The 17734-nt window shown below is 40.7% G+C and overlaps 1 protein-coding gene across 2 annotated transcripts in view; it reads left to right on the top strand.

Moving 5' to 3' along the window:
* The window catches only part of echdc1 (enoyl CoA hydratase domain containing 1), a 31000-nt gene extending 15328 nt beyond the window's left edge, over positions 1-15672 (top strand). For both annotated transcript variants that reach the window (XM_063070635.1, XM_063070644.1), the window contains exons 3-6: positions 1381-1523; positions 2531-2583; positions 3531-3611; positions 14524-15672. In XM_063070635.1, coding sequence (XP_062926705.1) covers positions 1381-1523; positions 2531-2583; positions 3531-3611; positions 14524-14929 — 683 coding nt within the window. In that variant the 3' untranslated portion in view covers positions 14930-15672. The remainder of the gene's footprint in view (positions 1-1380; positions 1524-2530; positions 2584-3530; positions 3612-14523) is intronic.
* Positions 15673-17734: the final 2062 nt, after the last annotated feature.

Raw genomic sequence — 17734 nt, 5'->3', positions numbered from 1 at the left:
CAAATTGTCAGTATAATGCTGAAGGCAATTGACTTAACTATACTTTGTAATATTCAAATCTAATTTGATACAACTGTCTTTTTTAATCATACATGCCAATTATATTTTTCATAACACAATACAGAACTGTGAGTACTCAAGTTTTGTGAAGAGAGAAACAATTTACATTTCAGTTTGATATTTTTATTTAGTTAGAGGATAAAACAGTTGGTTTGATAGTGTTACAATGATTTTACAATATTCTAACCTTAGCCATACAAGGCTACAAAGCCATGCAAGCCTGTAAGTTGAGTCAAATCTCAACTTTGTTAGAAATTAATAATTTCACTTGCCCCACAATCTGTAAACTCACTTTCAAGGACTCTTCATCTAATGTTCTCGTTTTTTTTTATTGCTTTTTTTTTTCCTCAGCTCTAGCTGGTAAAACCTGAGGTACAGGCATATCTCCCAATTGCTAGGAACATTTAGACTATTTGTGTTTAATACTGTGGCTTTACGAAGATTTACATATATATTGCTGTGTATGTAATTGTTTAATGCTATTGTGTATTGATTTTGGGATGATACTGTTTGTAGATATTACTATTGGGGAAAATGTATATGCTGTTCGGGGTGTAAGGGGTGTTGGAGGGGTAGCACCTCTGGTGGGGGAACGTGTCGCATCCTTTTCAAGGTAGTTAGTCCACCTTTGGTCCCCACTTAGCACTCAGCTCTCACCTGTGGCTCCCTGTAGCTGTTTGCATGCGACAGCGGCCACACCCCGGGCAACGGCTTCGACAAGCCGGCTAAACCAGGTGAGGTTCTGGTCATCCACTGCACCTAGTCCCATCTCCAGCCGTCTCGACTCTGTCTTGCCACTGGATCCAGATGGGAATTGGGAAGAGAGAGTGAGGCTGACGCTGCGCAACTCTCCCTCACTTAAATCCAAATCACGCACTAGTCGCGACATCATCAAATCGACGTCGATGATGGACGAACACACATATGCTGTTCATATTATTATGATTATTAATTTTATTTCCACAGTTTGTTGTCTTTTGCACACTGATTGTCCACCCTGTTGGGAATAAAGGTGCAATACTTTGCATTTATCTTCATTGAAAAAGATGCACAATAACTGCCAAATATGTTAGGGAATCAAGGCAATGGTGAGAATGGGGAAGTGAAGAACTAAAGATTAGTCAAAATGATACCAGAAAAGTTGGTATGGTTGATATCTGATAAATCCCACTGTCCTTGTAGCCGGGATTGTCTTATGGTAAAGTCAATGACAAAGTGGTAGGAAAGTTTGAAAGCATTATTTACTCTAACAGTCTTATAAACCTCAGTCATATTTTGACATAATTTTAATGTTCTGAGAAAGTTGTTTTCTTTTACTAGGGACAATGATGTTGGAATTCCGAGATAGGGTAGAAGAATTGGAGCATTGGACTAATGGGAAAGGTCTTATTTTACGAGGTGCAAATAATACATTTTGCTCTGGCTCTGATCTGCGAGCAGTAAAAGCAATATTAAACCCTGAGGTAAGTGAATGGCCATTTAAAGATTCGTTATTTGTTTGCTTCCAATTAATTGTGTGAGAGTGGGAACAAAGATTGTAAAGAGTGTTTTGCCCATCCTTACATCCAGAATTGCCTCATTCTTGAATTTAGAGCTTCAGGATATGTTTCAAACCCTTTTTTCCAAAATGTATGACATAGCATCTGCTTACATTAAAACTGCATTTGCTACATATTTGCCTTATTTCCTTAATATGTTTAAATTTGATATTTCTACATATAACACCATGAAGAATAGTTACCCTCTGAATTAAGTGTCATTATGACCCGGCTGGTGGCGTAGTGGCATCAGCGACAGACTTCGGGACGAAAGGTCCCAGGTTCGAATCCAGCCGGCTCCCCTGCACGCTTTCCATCCGTGCTGGGTTACGAGCTGGTGATCTCTTTGAAAACTCACCCAGCAGAAGGCAATGGCAAACCACTGCTGTAGCTTACCTTATATGCGATTCCCAATATGTCAGAGAGGCGTGGAGGGAAATCGTCTGCTAACCGGAGAAACTCCAGATGCGACGTATCTTTCCTTTCCTTTTATTCTGTTAAAAGTCGCTAATACAAAAATACGGTGTAATATAATTAGTTTATACTTTTTATTAAGTATTGGTTGTATTTTTAATTTTATTACAAGTATTGGATAAGTATTTTCAAAAATAATTGCATTTTGAACAGTTTATTTATAGACAAATGCTCACCCATCACTTATGTAATTTTTGATAATGCTTAATGCAAGGAATGGGAAATTTGGGCTAAGATATTTAAAAGATATGGTTCAGCTATTTTAGATTTTAAACTCTTTGAGGTCAACACTTGGTTTAGAAAAATTAGTGATGGATATTCCCTTGCAAACTTTAGTCATACCAATGTGAGTAGTTTAGCGAGTTTGTAAAAGAATGCTACAAAGTAAGTGGCAATAAAATTTAGCAAAATTCTGACTGTATTAATCAGAAATGAAAGCATTTGCAATTTTCTTCCAGGATGGATTGAATGTGTGCATGTTCATGCAGAACACTTTGACAAGACTTCTGAGGTACTGATATTATTAAAAATAGCATAGTTGATAGTTGTTTTTTGCAATTCTGAGTTATAAGTTTTATTTAAAAAAATATACTGTTGTATGAAATTGAAATCTTGAAGCTTTTTAATTAAACCAGCCAGTCTTTGAACTCCACTTGGTTTAGTTTATTCTGTTGCCAGAGTAGCATAGCAGTTAGCGTGATGCTATTACAGCTCGAGAGCTGGAGTTCGGAGTTCAATTTCACCATTTTCTGTAAGAAAATTGATACTTTCTTCCTATGTGCATATGGGTTTCCACCGGACACACTGATTTCCTCCCACAGTCCAAAGATGTACTGGTTGTTGGGTTAATTGGTCATTGTAAATTGTCCTGTGATTAGAGCTAAATAGGTGGATTACAGGACAGCACTGCTAGAGCAATCTGTCTTGCACTGTATCTCTAGATAGACAGACAACTTGAGCCAAAGGTTCTTGAACAAGTTCAATGGAAGTTCTAAAGAGTGTAGTTTTCTAATATCAAATTTTCTTCTGTTTCCGCCAACTGTTTCTGTAATTAGGTTTTCTGTATGTGCATGTAGAACTCGAATGTGAAATTCCTTAGTTTTCAGATTCCTTGACTCCCTGTCTCTCATCGGCTTCTCACCTAATTTAATTGCCTGTCTCTCTAGTTATCCATATGTAATACAGTAACTATTCTCTTGACTTCCTACATTTTTCTTTTCAGGTGAGAGCAAGGGCTGTGATATGTAAAACTGTGTACAACAAAGGCTTACTTTAATTGTGAATAAACTTTAAATTTAATTTTTGTGGCCTTGTATTTCAGTAATTCTTTATCCTGCCGTCTTAAATGGAATATAAAACAAAACTATTGCACTATGGAAAGTTATGTTTTTGTGTTCAATTGATTTTGGACGCTGATGGTTCAGAAGTCTATTAACCTTTCTAACATTCCCAGTGCAGGCTACCTCTGATCAGTGTTGCTTTAGTTCAAGGGAAGGCACTAGGAGGAGGAGCAGAAGTTACTACAGCCTGTGATTTCAGGTAAGTGTTGGGTGGGAGGGGGGGGAAATATTCAATAGTGCCCTCAGGAAGTAAAAGTGAAAAGCAACTTGTATGTTTTCAAACTTAGTACTATGGAGCACCAACTACATTGGATAGCTGAATTACTGCTCCGATACTTTTAATTGTAAAAGCAAATTTCAAAAATCCTTTTGGGCTTTTTACTCTTGAACTAGAATACTAATACCGTACTATTTGATGGAAATGTTTGATGAATTTTTTCATGGTTCCCCAGATTCCAGTTTAAATTGACAAGCTGGAGTTGTTCACCTTGAAGCAAAATAGGCAGTTGTGAGAGAAAGCATGGGAAATGGAGCTGATGGGAAACTGGCACAACGAGCTGAAAGGCTCCTATGCCATAAGATTCCTGTTTTTTTAAATAACTTCTTTGCTGGTTTTGTAATTGAAGCAAGTGGAGGGCAATGTCGTATTGTCAATTGCTGATTGCCTATAGCAATTACTTTCAAAAAAGTAAAATATATTTTTGAGAACGCGCATCTAGACAATTTAGGTGAGTTTATTTTATACAGAGATCTTGTAAAAGATGCTGAACTGACAGAATACTTTAAAATTAAAATATGGAAATCTTCTGTAAAAAGTGTTGCCGTCCTGTTTACCAATGGTGCAAACTTTTTGTGCAGATCAAAATGACTGGTATTGTGGAAGGTAACACATCACAGTTTAGGGTCCATTTTGTGGTGAAGGGAATGAGTGTGCACAGGGGCTCAAATCCCTTGATGTATAGGGTTCTAAGGATTGTAGGAGTCGAAGAAAATTCAACATTGGGAAGAATAACATCATAAAGAGGTTTGAATAGGATATTAAATGAGAGATATTGGTCAAAAATACCTCTACTGGGTAGACACAAGAGATTCTGCAGATTCTAGAAATCTAGAGTAATACATAAAATGTTGGAGGAACTCAGCAGGTCAGGCAACATCTATGGAAATGAATAAACCTTCGATGTTTTGGACTGAAACCCTTCATCAGAGCTAGAAAGGAAGGGGACAGATACCAGAATGATAAGGTGAAGCCAGGTGCGCGGGGGACAGAGGGAGATGAAGTGAGAAGGTGGAAAAGTTAAAGGGCTGAAGAAGAAAGAATCTGATTGGAGAGGAGAAAGTCTATGAGAGAACAAGAAAGAGAAGGGGCACCAAGGTGATGTGATAAGCAGGTCATGTGATGAGAAAAAGGTAAGAGGAGAGCCAGGGTGGGAAATTGGAGAAACGCTGGTGAGGCCTCACTTGGAGTATTGTGAGCAGTTTTGGGCCGCTTGTCTTAGAAAGGACGTGCCGAAACTGGAGAGGGGTCAAAGGAGGTTCATGAAAATGATTCCAGGATTGAATGGCTTGTCATATGAAGAGTGTTTGATAGCTCTAAGCATGTATTCACTAGATGTCAGAAGAATGAGGGGTGACCTCATTGAAGCCCTATTGAACGATGAAAGGTCTTGATAGAGTGGAAGTGGAAATGTTGTTTCCTATGGTGGAAGAGTCTCAAGTCCAGAAGACACAGCCTCAGAATAGAGGGGTGTCCTTTCAGAATGGAGATGAGGTATTTCTTTAGAGTGGTGAATCTTTGCCACAGCAGCCGTAGAGGCCAAGTATTTATGTATTTATTGAGACCATAGGACATAGGAGCAGAATCGAGCCATCTGGCCCATCGTGTTGTGCAGGTTCACTCTGTGGCTAAGAAGGCATACAGTGTATTGGCCTTCGTCAATCGTGGAATTAAATTTAGGAGCCGAGAGGTAATGTTATAGCTATATAGGACCCTGGTTGGACCCTGGTTAGACCCCACTTGGAGTACTGTGCTCAGTTCTAGTCACCTCACTACAGGAAGGATGTGGAAACCATAGAAAGGGTGCAGAGGAGATTTACAAGGATGTTGCCTGGATTGGGGAGCATGCCTTATGAGAATAGGTTGAGTGAACTCAGACTTTTCTACTTGGAGTGATGGATGATGAGAGGCATTGATCATGTGGATAGTCAGAGGCTTTTTCCCAGGGCTGAAATGGTTGCCACAAGAGAACACAGGTTTAAGGTGCTGGAGAGTAGGTACAGAGGTGATGTCAGGGGCAAGTTTTTTTTTTCACTCGGTGGGTGCGTGGAATGGGCTGCTGACAATGGTGGTGGAGGTGGATACCATAGGGTATTTTTAGAGACTTTTGGATAGGTACATGGAGCTTAGAAAAATAGAGGGCTATGGGGAAGTCTAGTAATTTCTATGGTAAGGACATGTTTGGCACAACTTTGTGGGCTGAAGGGTCTGTACTGTGCTGTAGGTTTTCTATGTTTCTGAGTCTGCTCCACCATTCAATCATAGCTGATCTTTTTTTTTCTCCTTCTTAACCCCAGTTCTTGGCCTTCTCCCTGTAACTTTTGATGCCATGTCTAATCAAGAACCTATCAATCTCTGCCTTGAATACACCCAATGACCTGGCCTTCACAGCTGCATATAGCAACAAATTCCACAAATTCACCACCCTTTGGTTAAAGAAATTCCTCCACATCTCTGTTTTGAAAGGGCGCCCTTCTATCCTGAGGCTGTGCTGTCTTGTCCTAGACTCTCCCATCATGGGAAACTTCCTTTCCACATCTACGCTGTCTAGGCCATTAAACATTCAAAAGGTTTCAGTAAGATCCCCCCAATCCTGAATTCTGGCGAGTACAGACCCAGAGCCATCAAACGTTCTTCGTATAATAACCCTTTCATTCCTGGAATCATCCTTGTGAACCTCCTCTGGACCCTGAACAATGCCAGCACATCTTTTCTAAGATGAGGGGCCCAAAACTGTTCACAATATTCAAGGTGAGGTCTCACCAGTGCCTTATAAAGCCTCAGCATCACACCCTTGCTCTTGTATTCTAGACCTCTTGAAATGAATGTTAACATGGCATTTGCCTCCCTCATCACTGACTCAACCTGCAAGTTAACCTTCAGTATGTTCTGCACAAGGACTCCCAAGCTCCTCTGCATCTCAGATTCCTGGATTTTCTCCCCATTTAGAAAATAGTCCGCACATTTATTTCTACTATCAAAGTGGATGACCGTGTATTTTCCAATATTGTATTTCACTTGCCACTTCCTTCCCCATTCTCCTAATCTGTCGAAATCCTTCTGCAGCCTACCTGTTTCCTTGACACTACCAGCCCCTCCACCAATCTTCATATCATCTGCAAACTGGGCAACAAAGTCATCGATTCCATCATCTAAATCATTTGTATACAGCATAAAAAATGGGTCCCAACACTGACCCCTGCGCCTCACCACTAGTCACTGACAGCCAACCAGAAAAAGATCTTTTTATTCCCAGTCGCTGCCTCCTACCAGTCATGGCTCTAACCATGTTAGTAACTTTCCTGTAATACCATGAGCTCTTAACTTAATAAGTAACAGCATGTGTGGCACCTTGTCAAAGGCCTTCTGAAAGTCCAAATATACAACATCCACTGTATCCCCTTATTTATCCTACTTGCAATCACCTCAAAGAATTCCAACAGGTTCAGGCAAGATTTGCCCTGAAGGAAACCATGTTGACTTTGTACTATCTTGTCCTGTGTCACCAAGAACTCCATACCCAGACATCCCACCTCTCCCGGAAGTTCCGGGAGTCTCCCGCATATTAATAGTGGCTCCCTGATGCCAGCAAATTATATACAATAGCACGGAAATCAATTTTTTTGAGAGCGAGTGAGAGAGAGAAAGCAAGAGAGAACGCGAGAGCGACCATGAGAGAGAGAGAGAGAGTGCGCCATGGCAGAGTGTTCCAAAAAAAGAAAATATAAAACGTACGTCACCCCAGACTACACTAAAGTGTACCCCTGCCTTATAGGGGTCAAAATAATGACCGTGTTGCTTGCTGAGCTGTTTGCAACAGTGACTTTTCTATTGCCCATGGTGGTTTAAGACTGTAAAAGGCATGTTGAGGTGAGTTTAACAGGTGTCATTCATTCATTAGCATAGCTAACATTATTTAAACTAGCTGGCTAGCTGCTCACGAGCTACTCTATTACAGACATCCCACCTCTCCTGGAAGTTCCGGGAGTCTCCTGCAAATTGATGGTGCTACCTCCCTGAAATGAGTTTTTGCAGGGTGGGATGTCTGCATAGCTCATCCTTAACAATTGACTCTAACATCCTCCCAACCACTGAGGTCAGGCTAACTGGTCTATAATTTTCTTTCTGCTGCCTTCCTGTGGAGCAACATTTGCAATTTTCCAGTCCTCTGGCATCATGCCAGAGTCCAATGATATTTGAAAGGTCATTCCTAATGCCACCACAATCTCTAACACTGCCTCTTTCAGAACCCTAGGGTGCAGTTCATCTGGTCCTGGTGACTTGTGTACCTTTAGGTCTTTCAGCTTTTTTGAGCACCTTCTCTCTTGTAACAGTAACTGCACCCACTTCTCTTCCTTCACATACTACAACATCAGACATACTGCTAGTGTCTTCCACAGTGAAGACTGATGCAAAATACTTATTTAGTTCATCAGCCATCTCCTTGTCCCCCGTTATTATGTCTTCTGCCTCATTTTCTAGCGGTCCTATACCTACTCTCATTTCTTTTATTATTAACTTGGAAAAAAAATTACTATCCACTTTGATGTTATTTGCTAGCTTGCTTTCATATTTCTTCTTTTCCCTTTCTAATGATTTTTCTAGTTGCTGTCTGTAGGTTTTTAAAAACTTCCCAATCCTCTGTCTTCCCACTAAATTTTTCTTTGTTGTGTGCCTTTTCTTTTGCTTTTATAATGGCTTTGACTTATCAGTCACGGTTGTACTGTTTTACCATTTGAGTATTCCTTAATTTTTCTGGAATATTCATGTCCTGCACCTTCCTCATTCTTCCCAGAAATGCACGCCATTGCTGCTCTGTTGACATCCCTGCCAGCAGCTCCTTCCAAATTACTTTGGCCAACACCTCTCTCACAGCACTGTAATTTCCTTTACTCCACTGAAATACTGCTAAATTAGATTTTACTTTCTCTTTATCAAATTTCAAGTTGAACACAATCATATTGTGTTCACTGGTTCCTAAGGCTTCTTTTACCTTACGCTCCCTAATCGCCTCCGGTTCATTACATAACACCCAATCCAGTATAGCTGATCCCCTAGTAGGCTCAATGACAAACTGCTCTAAAAAGCTATCTCTTAGGCGTCCAACAAACTCGCTGTCTTGAGATCCATTACAAACTTGATTTTCCCAATTGACCTGCATGTTAAAATCTCCCATGACTACCCTTTTAAGGCAAAAGTTGGTAGATTCTTGATTGGTCAGGGCATGGAGGGATACGGGAAGCAGGCAGGAGCTTGGGGCTGGGTGGAAAATTGGATCAGCCATGATGAAATGGTGGAGCAGACTCGATGGGCTGAATGGCCTAATTCTCTTGTATCTTGTGGTCTAAGGAAGGGGGAGGGGAGGAAATTACCATAAGATGGATAAGTTGATGTTCATGCCATCAGAAGTGAAAACTACACCCAGAAGGAATATGATGCATTGCTCCTCCAACCTGAGAGTAGCCTCATCATGGCAATAGAGGAAGCCATGGAATGGGAATGGAGATTGGTATTAAAATGGTTGGCCACTGGGAAATCCTGCTTTTTGTTGATTGAGGAAAGGTACACGACAAAGACTGAACTACGCTGGGTCTGAAAGTAGAGGATGCAGCATTAGGAGCACTGGATATAGTAGAAAAACCCAACAGATTCACAGGTGACGTGTTGCCTTACCTGGAAGGACTGTTTGGGGCTCTGAATGGAGTTGAGGGAGGAGGTGAATGGACAGATGTAGCACTTCTCCCTCTTGCAGGGTTAAGTGCCAGGAGTGAGATTAGTGGGGAGGAGTGAATATACAATATTTTCCTCCTCCCCCTTCCCTATTCTTCAATTGCCCACTCTTGCCTCTTTTCCTCACCTATCACCTCCCCTGGTGTTCTTCCTCCTATGGTCCATGTTCCCCTCCTATCACATTCCTTTCTCTCCAGTTCTTTTGTCTTTTCCACCTGTCCCCAAGCTTCTTGTTTAATCTGCCTTCCTCCACCCTCCTGGCTTCACGTATCACCTTTTAGCTTCTACTCCTTCCCCTCTCCCCATCTTATTCTGGCTTCTTCCCCTTTCTTTGGTGTCCTGATGAAGCATCTCTGCCCGAAACATTGACTGTTTAGTTATGTCCATAGATGCTGCCTGACTGGCTGAGTTCCAGCATTTTGTGTGTGTTGCTCTGGATTTCCAGCATCGGCAGAATCTCTTGTGTTTACTATTGTGTAGATATTGGATCTTGATGAGTGTGTACCACAATAGAGGCTGTTTATTGAACATTGTACTTGGTATTATATTTTGGGAATGGAATCCAATGCGCCATCATTGTTGTATAGTGTAGTTAAGGATAAAATCATGTTTCTCTCCTCATGGTTTTTGTCTTTTCTGTTGTGACCTACCTGGTCAGCAACTTCTGTATGTGCTCCTCTGGCCACGCTACCTTGTTGGTACTTTGGGAAGAGTCGGGTAGAAATTTTGGGATGAGGTGAAGAGGAAAGCATGCTGAAATAAAGTATTTTTTGTATTAACTTTGGGCACAAACTATCTAGTATTTTAAATTTTGGTTTAGTTGATCTAAACTACATCAGGTCAAGGATGGCACAGTAACATAGAGGGCAGGACAATAACATAGTGCTTAGTGCAGCACTATTAAGGTGCCAGTGATCAGAGTTCAATTCCGGGCACCACCTGTAAGGGATTTGTATTGTCTTCCCGCATTCCAAAGATGTGCAGATTAGGATTAGTGAGTTTTGGGCATACCAAGTTGGTACCAGAAGCATGGCAACGCTTGCAGGCTGCCCCAGCAGCTATTCATACTTGTTGGTTATTCATGCAAATGACACATTTTGCCGTATGCTTCGATGTTCCAATGCACATGTGACAAATAAAGCAAATCCCCCATTCTTTCTGTATACCCAAGATGAACTGGATGCAGATGACTGCACAGCAGTTACTTGTTATTTGTGTAGGTTACTGATTTGGTTAGTTAAACCTTTGCCTGACTCAGAAGGATGCATTTCAAGTCCTGCTCCTGAAATTTGAGCAGAAATAAATTTGGGCTGAGTCATCAGCACAGTTCTGAGAATATGCTGCAGTGTCCCAGATCTCAGTATCTGGATGAAACGTTAAACCAAGACTGTTTTCTAAAGGTCGACGTCAAAGATCACACTGAGGAAAAGAAGACCTTCATTGATTGTAAAACGCAAACATGAGGAAATCTGCAGTTGCTGGAAATTCAAGCAACACACACAAAAAATGCTGCCTGGCCTGCTGTGTTCACCAGCAATTTTTGTGTGTGTTGCCTTCATTGATTGTGATGTATTTTAATGGCTGCTGGAAGATGTTATATAACTGTATCTTAGAAGGTCATAAAGTTATACAACACGGAATCGAGCTATGTTCTTTCCCTTTTTAAACACTGTGATTACTTCCTCTGCCAACTTGTACCATTAACCCACTGCACTGTGTTGGGGGCCGGGGTTGAAAAGTTGCTTCTCAGCTCTTTAGATATTCCCCACTCATCATAAACTTTTGTCCTTCAGTTATTAAGTTAATGGGAATTTTTGTGGTTTTACAAAAAAGATGAATATTGGGTGGACAACAGGAATTCTGCAGATGCTGGAAATTCAAGCAACACACATCAAAGTTGCTCGTGAACACAGCAGGCCAGGCAGCATCTCTAGGAAGAGGTACAGTCGACTGTACCTCTTCCTAGAGATGCTGCCTGGCCTGCTGCGTTCACCAGCAACTTTGATGAATATTGGGTGGAATTGGATGGGAAATCCATAACAATAAAATTTGTGTAAATATCAATTTAAAACATTTTCTTTTTCTAGTTTTAGGTTATCCAGATAGTTTTGTTTTTTGGTGGCAAGGATAACACAAGAGGGCACAGTTTTAAGGTGCTTGGAAGTAGGTACAGAGGAAATGTCAGGGGTAATTTTTTTTAAAGCTGAGAGTGGTGAGTGCATGGAATGGGCTGCTGGCAGTGGTGGTGGAGGCAGAAATGATAGGGTCTTTTAAGAGATTCCTGGATAGGTACATGGAGCTTAGAAAAATAGAGGGGTATGGGTAACCTTGGGTAGTTTCTAAAGGAAGTAGGTGTTCGGCACAGCATTGTGGGCCGAAGGGCCTGTATTGTGCTGTAGGTTTTCTATGTTTCTGAGGAGAAGATAAAAACTGACCAGTGAAAATGTTCACTGGTTTGTAAAATTTCAGTGTTTATCACCAGTCAGTAAAAAGGCTCAGCAGTAGGGTGGACAGTTGTGCATGCAAAATAGTGAGTAGTTTATTATATAAAAGTCTTATTTGTTTGTAGCAAGGTAAATGTAGCGGTGAATTTGGTTATGCTTGCAGCACGGTTAAGTAAATTCAGTTAATGAAAAGCAAAATTGATCTTCCATTGAAGTCATTGCAGCTGGAAAAGACTTTGCTTAGAAGTAAATCATGAATTTTGACACTAAAATTGCAATAAAACATTGTAAACATAGAAACATAGAAAATAGGTGCAGGAGTAGGCCATTCGGCCCTTCGAGCCTGCACCGCCATTTATTATGATCATGGCTGATCATCCAACTCAGAACCCAGCCTTCCCTCCATACCCCCTGACCCCTGTAGCCACAAGGGCCATATCTAACTTCCTTTTAAACATAGCTAATGAACTGGCCTCAACAGTTTGCTGTGGCAGAGAATTCCACAGATTCACCACTCTCTGTGTGAAGAAGTTTTTCCTAACCTCGGTCCTAAAAGGCTTCCCCTCTATCCTCAAACTGTGACCCCTCGTTCTAGACCTCCCCAACATCGGGAACAATCTTCCCGCATCTAGCCTGTCCAATCCTTTAGGATCTTATACGTTTCAATCAGATCCCCCCTCAATCTTCTAAATTCCAACGAGTACAAGCCCAGTTCATCCAGTCTTTCTTCATATGAAAGACCTGCCATCCCAGGAATCAATCTGGTGAACCTTCTTTGTACTCCCTCTATGGCAAAGATGTCTTTCCTCAGATTAGGGGACCAAAACTGCACACAATACTCCAGGTGTGGTCTCACCAAGGCCTTGTACAACCGCAGTAGTACCTCCCTGCTCCTGTACTCGAATCCTCTCGCTATAAATGCCAGCATACCGTTCGCCTTTTTCACCGCCTGCTGTACCTGCATGCCCACTTTCAATGACTGGTGTATAATGACACCCAGGTCTCGTTGCACCTCCCCTTTTCCTAATCGGCCACCATTCAGATAATAATCTGTTTTCCTATTTTTGCCACCAAAGTGGATAACTTCACATTTATCCACATTAAATTGCATGCAGGACTCGCTCACTAACATTGTAAAAAAAAACTGCACAATCATAATTGAGATATATCTTAATAGCTCAGTGCAGATATGGAAACCAGCCTTCCAAACTTCAGAGAGAGTTGAATGTGACTATTGTTGATTGTCTAGCAGTTTGGAAAAACGTATGTGTTATTGTTATTTAATTTTATATTTTTTTATGATTAAAATTAACTTTTTGGATCTTGCATGGAAGAAACGACGTGCTAACATTGGAGAGGGTCCAGAACAGGTTTGCAAGAACAATCCAGGGAATGAAAGAATGAATGTATGAGGAGCATTTGATGGCTCTCAACCTGTACTCACTGGAGTTCAGAAGAATGAAAGGCGATCTAATTGAAAACTACCAAATATTGAAAGGCCCAGGTTGAGTATATGGAAGAGGATATTTCTACTAGTGGGAGATCCTAGAACCAGAGGGTGCAGCCACAGGTAGAAGGAACAAAAACTTGGTGGATTTCTTTGGGCAGATTGCGGTGAATCTGGAATTCATTGGTGTGTGTGTGTGTGTGTGTGTGTATATCTATTTCAGAGAGAGAGAGTGAATGCGATCAATTGCTTTTTTCCAGAAAAAAAACTCGTGCCCCAGATTCATCTCTGCTTACAGCTGTGGCTAAGTGCATGGCATTTACAGATTTCAGTCAGGAAATTGTGGGATGAAGCCAAAGACTTCAGCATAAAAGCTGGGGCTCTGATGTGGTACTAGGAGAATGTTGCACTGTCTTTCAGATGCATCCTGAAACTAAGGACTTGGGTCCTGAATTTCATCCATTATTTCAAAGAGCAGGAAAGTTGTTCCCAGTACTGCAGCTAATATTTACTTTTAAATCGGCATCACCTTATCTGCTCCTTGTTGTATTACACAGGGTGGAGATAAGTCTCTGCTAAAGGAGGTGGAAGGCATTTCTTCCCTGTGCTAGCCTGCAGGTCACCCTTGGACAAGGTGTAGCACCTGCTTGTCCTCCCGATCAGGGTCATGTGAAGACTCTGGAGCAGGTGGTGCATATCACAAGTCCTGGTTATGCAACGACTTGCGCCAGGCAGACCATCTCTGAAGAGAGTTGATGATGCCTGGGGTAACCCGTCTTGTAAAGACACTTCCCAGAAGAAGGCAATGGCAAACCACTTCTGTAGAAAAATTAGCCAAGAACAGTCATGGTCATGGGACTATGATCGCCGCGTCATATGACATGGCGTATAATGATGATCATGCATCACTGATGCACAAAATCATTTGCCAGCACTGTCATGAGGGGTGGATTAGCTTTCTTAAAAATGATACTTCTGCTAAATGAGTAGTTTATTATGTTTGTTCTTTCACCAGTGGTGTATGGCTTACAGCTCTGTTCCATACAGAGAAGTTTTGTTATTCTCTTTAGTGAGAAGATGGCTCCGAAAATCAAAACTAGAATTAAATGTTCCTTTTGTGCTTTATGCTCTTTGTAACCGGCAGAGGTGTGCACCAGTGCTCTGCTATGAGCTGATTGACTCATGTTTACATTTGCTTGTTGTGTTTTAACAGACTCATGACTCCAGGAAGTGAGATCCGCTTTGTTCACAAGCTCATGGGATTGGTGCCAGGATGGGGCGGAGCTACTAGGCTGATTAAACTGATTGGATATCGGAACGCTCTGAAACTGTTGAGCAGTGCCCAGCATGTAGATCCTGAAACGGCACAGAGCATTGGGTTGGTTGATGAAATTTTAGAATCCCCAGATGAGGAGAATTCCCTTAAGGAGGCTCATAGTTGGCTGAATGAGTACGTCAAGGGATCTTCACAAGTTGTTAGAGCCATTAAAAACGTTGTAGCTTCAGGGAGGGAACTGTCACAAGAAGAATCGCTGAGAAATGAGAAGATTATATTTGGTACTCTCTGGGGCTCCCCTGTGAATCTGAAGGCTTTGGCTCAAGGAATCAAACATAAGTAGTGCAGATGAATTAAACTGTTCTGAATGCACCTGTCCATCTGTCGAGTAAAGGCTTAGATTGCAGTGTATTGCTGTGTTGCATTATCAAGTGCTGAATGGTACAAAGTTTACACAATTTTTCTCAGTAACTGGCATTTGTATAGTGTCTTTAACATTGTAAAACATTCCAAGGATATTATTAAATGTTTTAATGTCTTTCATCATACTGCTGCCATAAAACAAATTTCACTACATGAAATCATAATGAACCTAATTTTGATTCTGAAAATTAACTGAGCCACATGTACAGATGTCAAGGCATATGACCTTCCCAGAGGAATACTTAAGAAGTCCTGATGCCACTTTATCAGAATCATTAATGTGCAAAGGAGTGGTTGGTTATTTAACTGGGAGCTAATGTGGATGATGCATGAAGGGAACTTAGTACTGGTTAGGATAGTAAATAGCATTTCAGTTTTTAAATACACTACTTGCTCTCTCTGGTACAAACAATAATCCAAATTTGAAATAAAAGATAACTGCAGTTTAGCAATTAATTGCTTGTAAAATGCTCTTGGGTCTTCTGAGGGTGTTTAAGACACTGTACAAATGGAAGTTATTTATTCTATCTCTCAATCTAAAATGTACAGTAATCATAGAATAATTCCATATTGCATTTATTGGTGAATAGTCCTGCAGTGTTAACTTGGTCCCTTTATTACTCAGTTTTGATAATAAACCAATATTGGTATCATTTGTGATGTTGTTTACTGCTCTTGAATTTGAAGCACGGCTGATCTGTTTTGAATATTAAAAAGGATATGCATAGCTATACTGCATTCCATTACACACATGCTAGGAAAATACTTTGCAATAGTGCAAAGAGTGTTTTGGTTCTTTGAGATTGGCAAGATGCAAGGATTGCCACCACTGACAAAAAAAAAGCTGAAATGATAACTTGTTTCTTTCTTTCTTTCTATTCTGGAGAAGTATTTTCCACACCTTTTGATTGCATTTCAGATTACTAAAGTCTGCAGCTTTTTTTAAAATTTTTTTTTAAGGGCTTCCTACTTTAGATTCTGATAGTCTGTTTCCCTATGTAGAAGAGTCACAGAACACTACAGCACAGAAACAGGCCCTTCGACCTATCTAGTCCATGCTGAAATGTTATTCTGCCTAGTCCCATTGACCTACACCCAGACCATAGGCCTTCATAGCTCTCGAACCATTTACGTACTTATACAAGTTTCTCTAAAATGTTGAAATCAAACCTATGTCCACCACTTTCACTGGCCGCTCATTCCACACTCTCACTAAGAAGTTCACATGACCTCTAGTTCTAGTCTCACCCAGCCTTGGTGGTAAATGCAAGTAGGCTTTTTCCCTATCTATACCCCTCATAATTTTACATACCTCTATCAATTCTCTCCTCATTCTCATATGCTCCAGGAAATGAAGTTTTAACCTGTTCAACCTTTCCCTACAAGTCCTAAAGTCTTGACAACATCCTTGTAAATTTCTTTCTGCACACTTTCAATCTTACTGATAATCAAGTCATAGGATAAACGTTTGGCCACTTTAGACTGAAGTTGAGATAAGTGAGAGTTGTAAATCAGAAGAGGGAGAGATTTTGGAGAATGGCAGATGGTGGGAGCAAAGGGAATTGTGTGATGTGGGGATAGAAATAGAAACCAAATTGGTTCTAGGTACCCCACAAGAATGTTTTGTAACAGGATAGAATTGAGATTTATTGATCCATCATAGTGGTAGAAGTTCATTGCACACAAAATGCAAATAGAACAACATAAATCATCAGCCTCCAGCCGCAGTTTTAAGTTACTTTACGGGAATGGATGCTTTGCTTGCTTCAAGTGCTACAACCACACTGAGCTTCTACTAAGTATTTAATCAACTGAAATATGACTGACAAGAGTGCGCAAAGTTGGCCTTGATTATCCTTGCAGACCCTAGCTTGTTACGTGCCTGTTCAAAGGACAGCAAGTTCTTTGTCTGCTTTATTCATTCGTAAACTGATAATGCCCGATTTAAAATGGTTTCAAAAATGCTGATGTGTTGATGTGTTCCGGCTGGCTCCTGTTCTGTATTTGTTCTTCCTTCTCCCTCTTGTGTCGTTCCCCCCCCCCCCCCGCACATAGCCTATTTTACCATCTTCTTCCCCTTGATTATGATATAATGTTTATCAGGAAAGACTCAACATCTTGAGGTTGTGAAAAAATGTGTTGCCAGTAGATGTAGAAAGATAGTTTCCACATTGGGAAGACCAAACAAAGTGGACTGTAAATTATAGAAATCAAACATAGAGTCCAAGCGAGATTTGTTATAATGCAGCAGCCAGGACTGTTATTAGTACAAGTTTAGTGTAATTTCATTGCCTTTAAAATTCTTTCATCAAAATAGATTGGTTATTGATTTGGAATCTTAACTAGTTTTCTGTGGATGCTGTCTGTCATGCTGAGTGCCTCCAGCATTTTTTCAAGAATGGCATAAGAATTGGGGAGCCATGCAACATGGAAACAAACCTTTGCGGTAGAAGAAATAACTAAAATGAATCGGTCCCTAATATTCAGTACGGACATGATGAACCCAATTTCTGTATCCTCGGTGATTCATGTCCTCATCTAGCACTTTTTAAATTCTGTCAGTAAGAATATTTCCATCACTGTCTTGGGCAGTATATTCCAGGTACTCACCACAATCAGGGTGGGGTAACAACTCTCCTTCAGATATCTTCCAAATCTCTTGCTCCTTGCCCTAAATCTATGCTGTTTAATTTTATCTTTATCTGATCGGGTGGACTGCAGGAAT

Source organism: Mobula hypostoma, chromosome 2 (assembly GCF_963921235.1).
Source record: "Mobula hypostoma chromosome 2, sMobHyp1.1, whole genome shotgun sequence".
NCBI lineage: Eukaryota > Metazoa > Chordata > Chondrichthyes > Myliobatiformes > Myliobatidae > Mobula > Mobula hypostoma.
The sequence above is the reverse complement of the archived record's forward strand: the minus strand, read 5'-3'. Positions and strand labels throughout refer to the sequence as shown.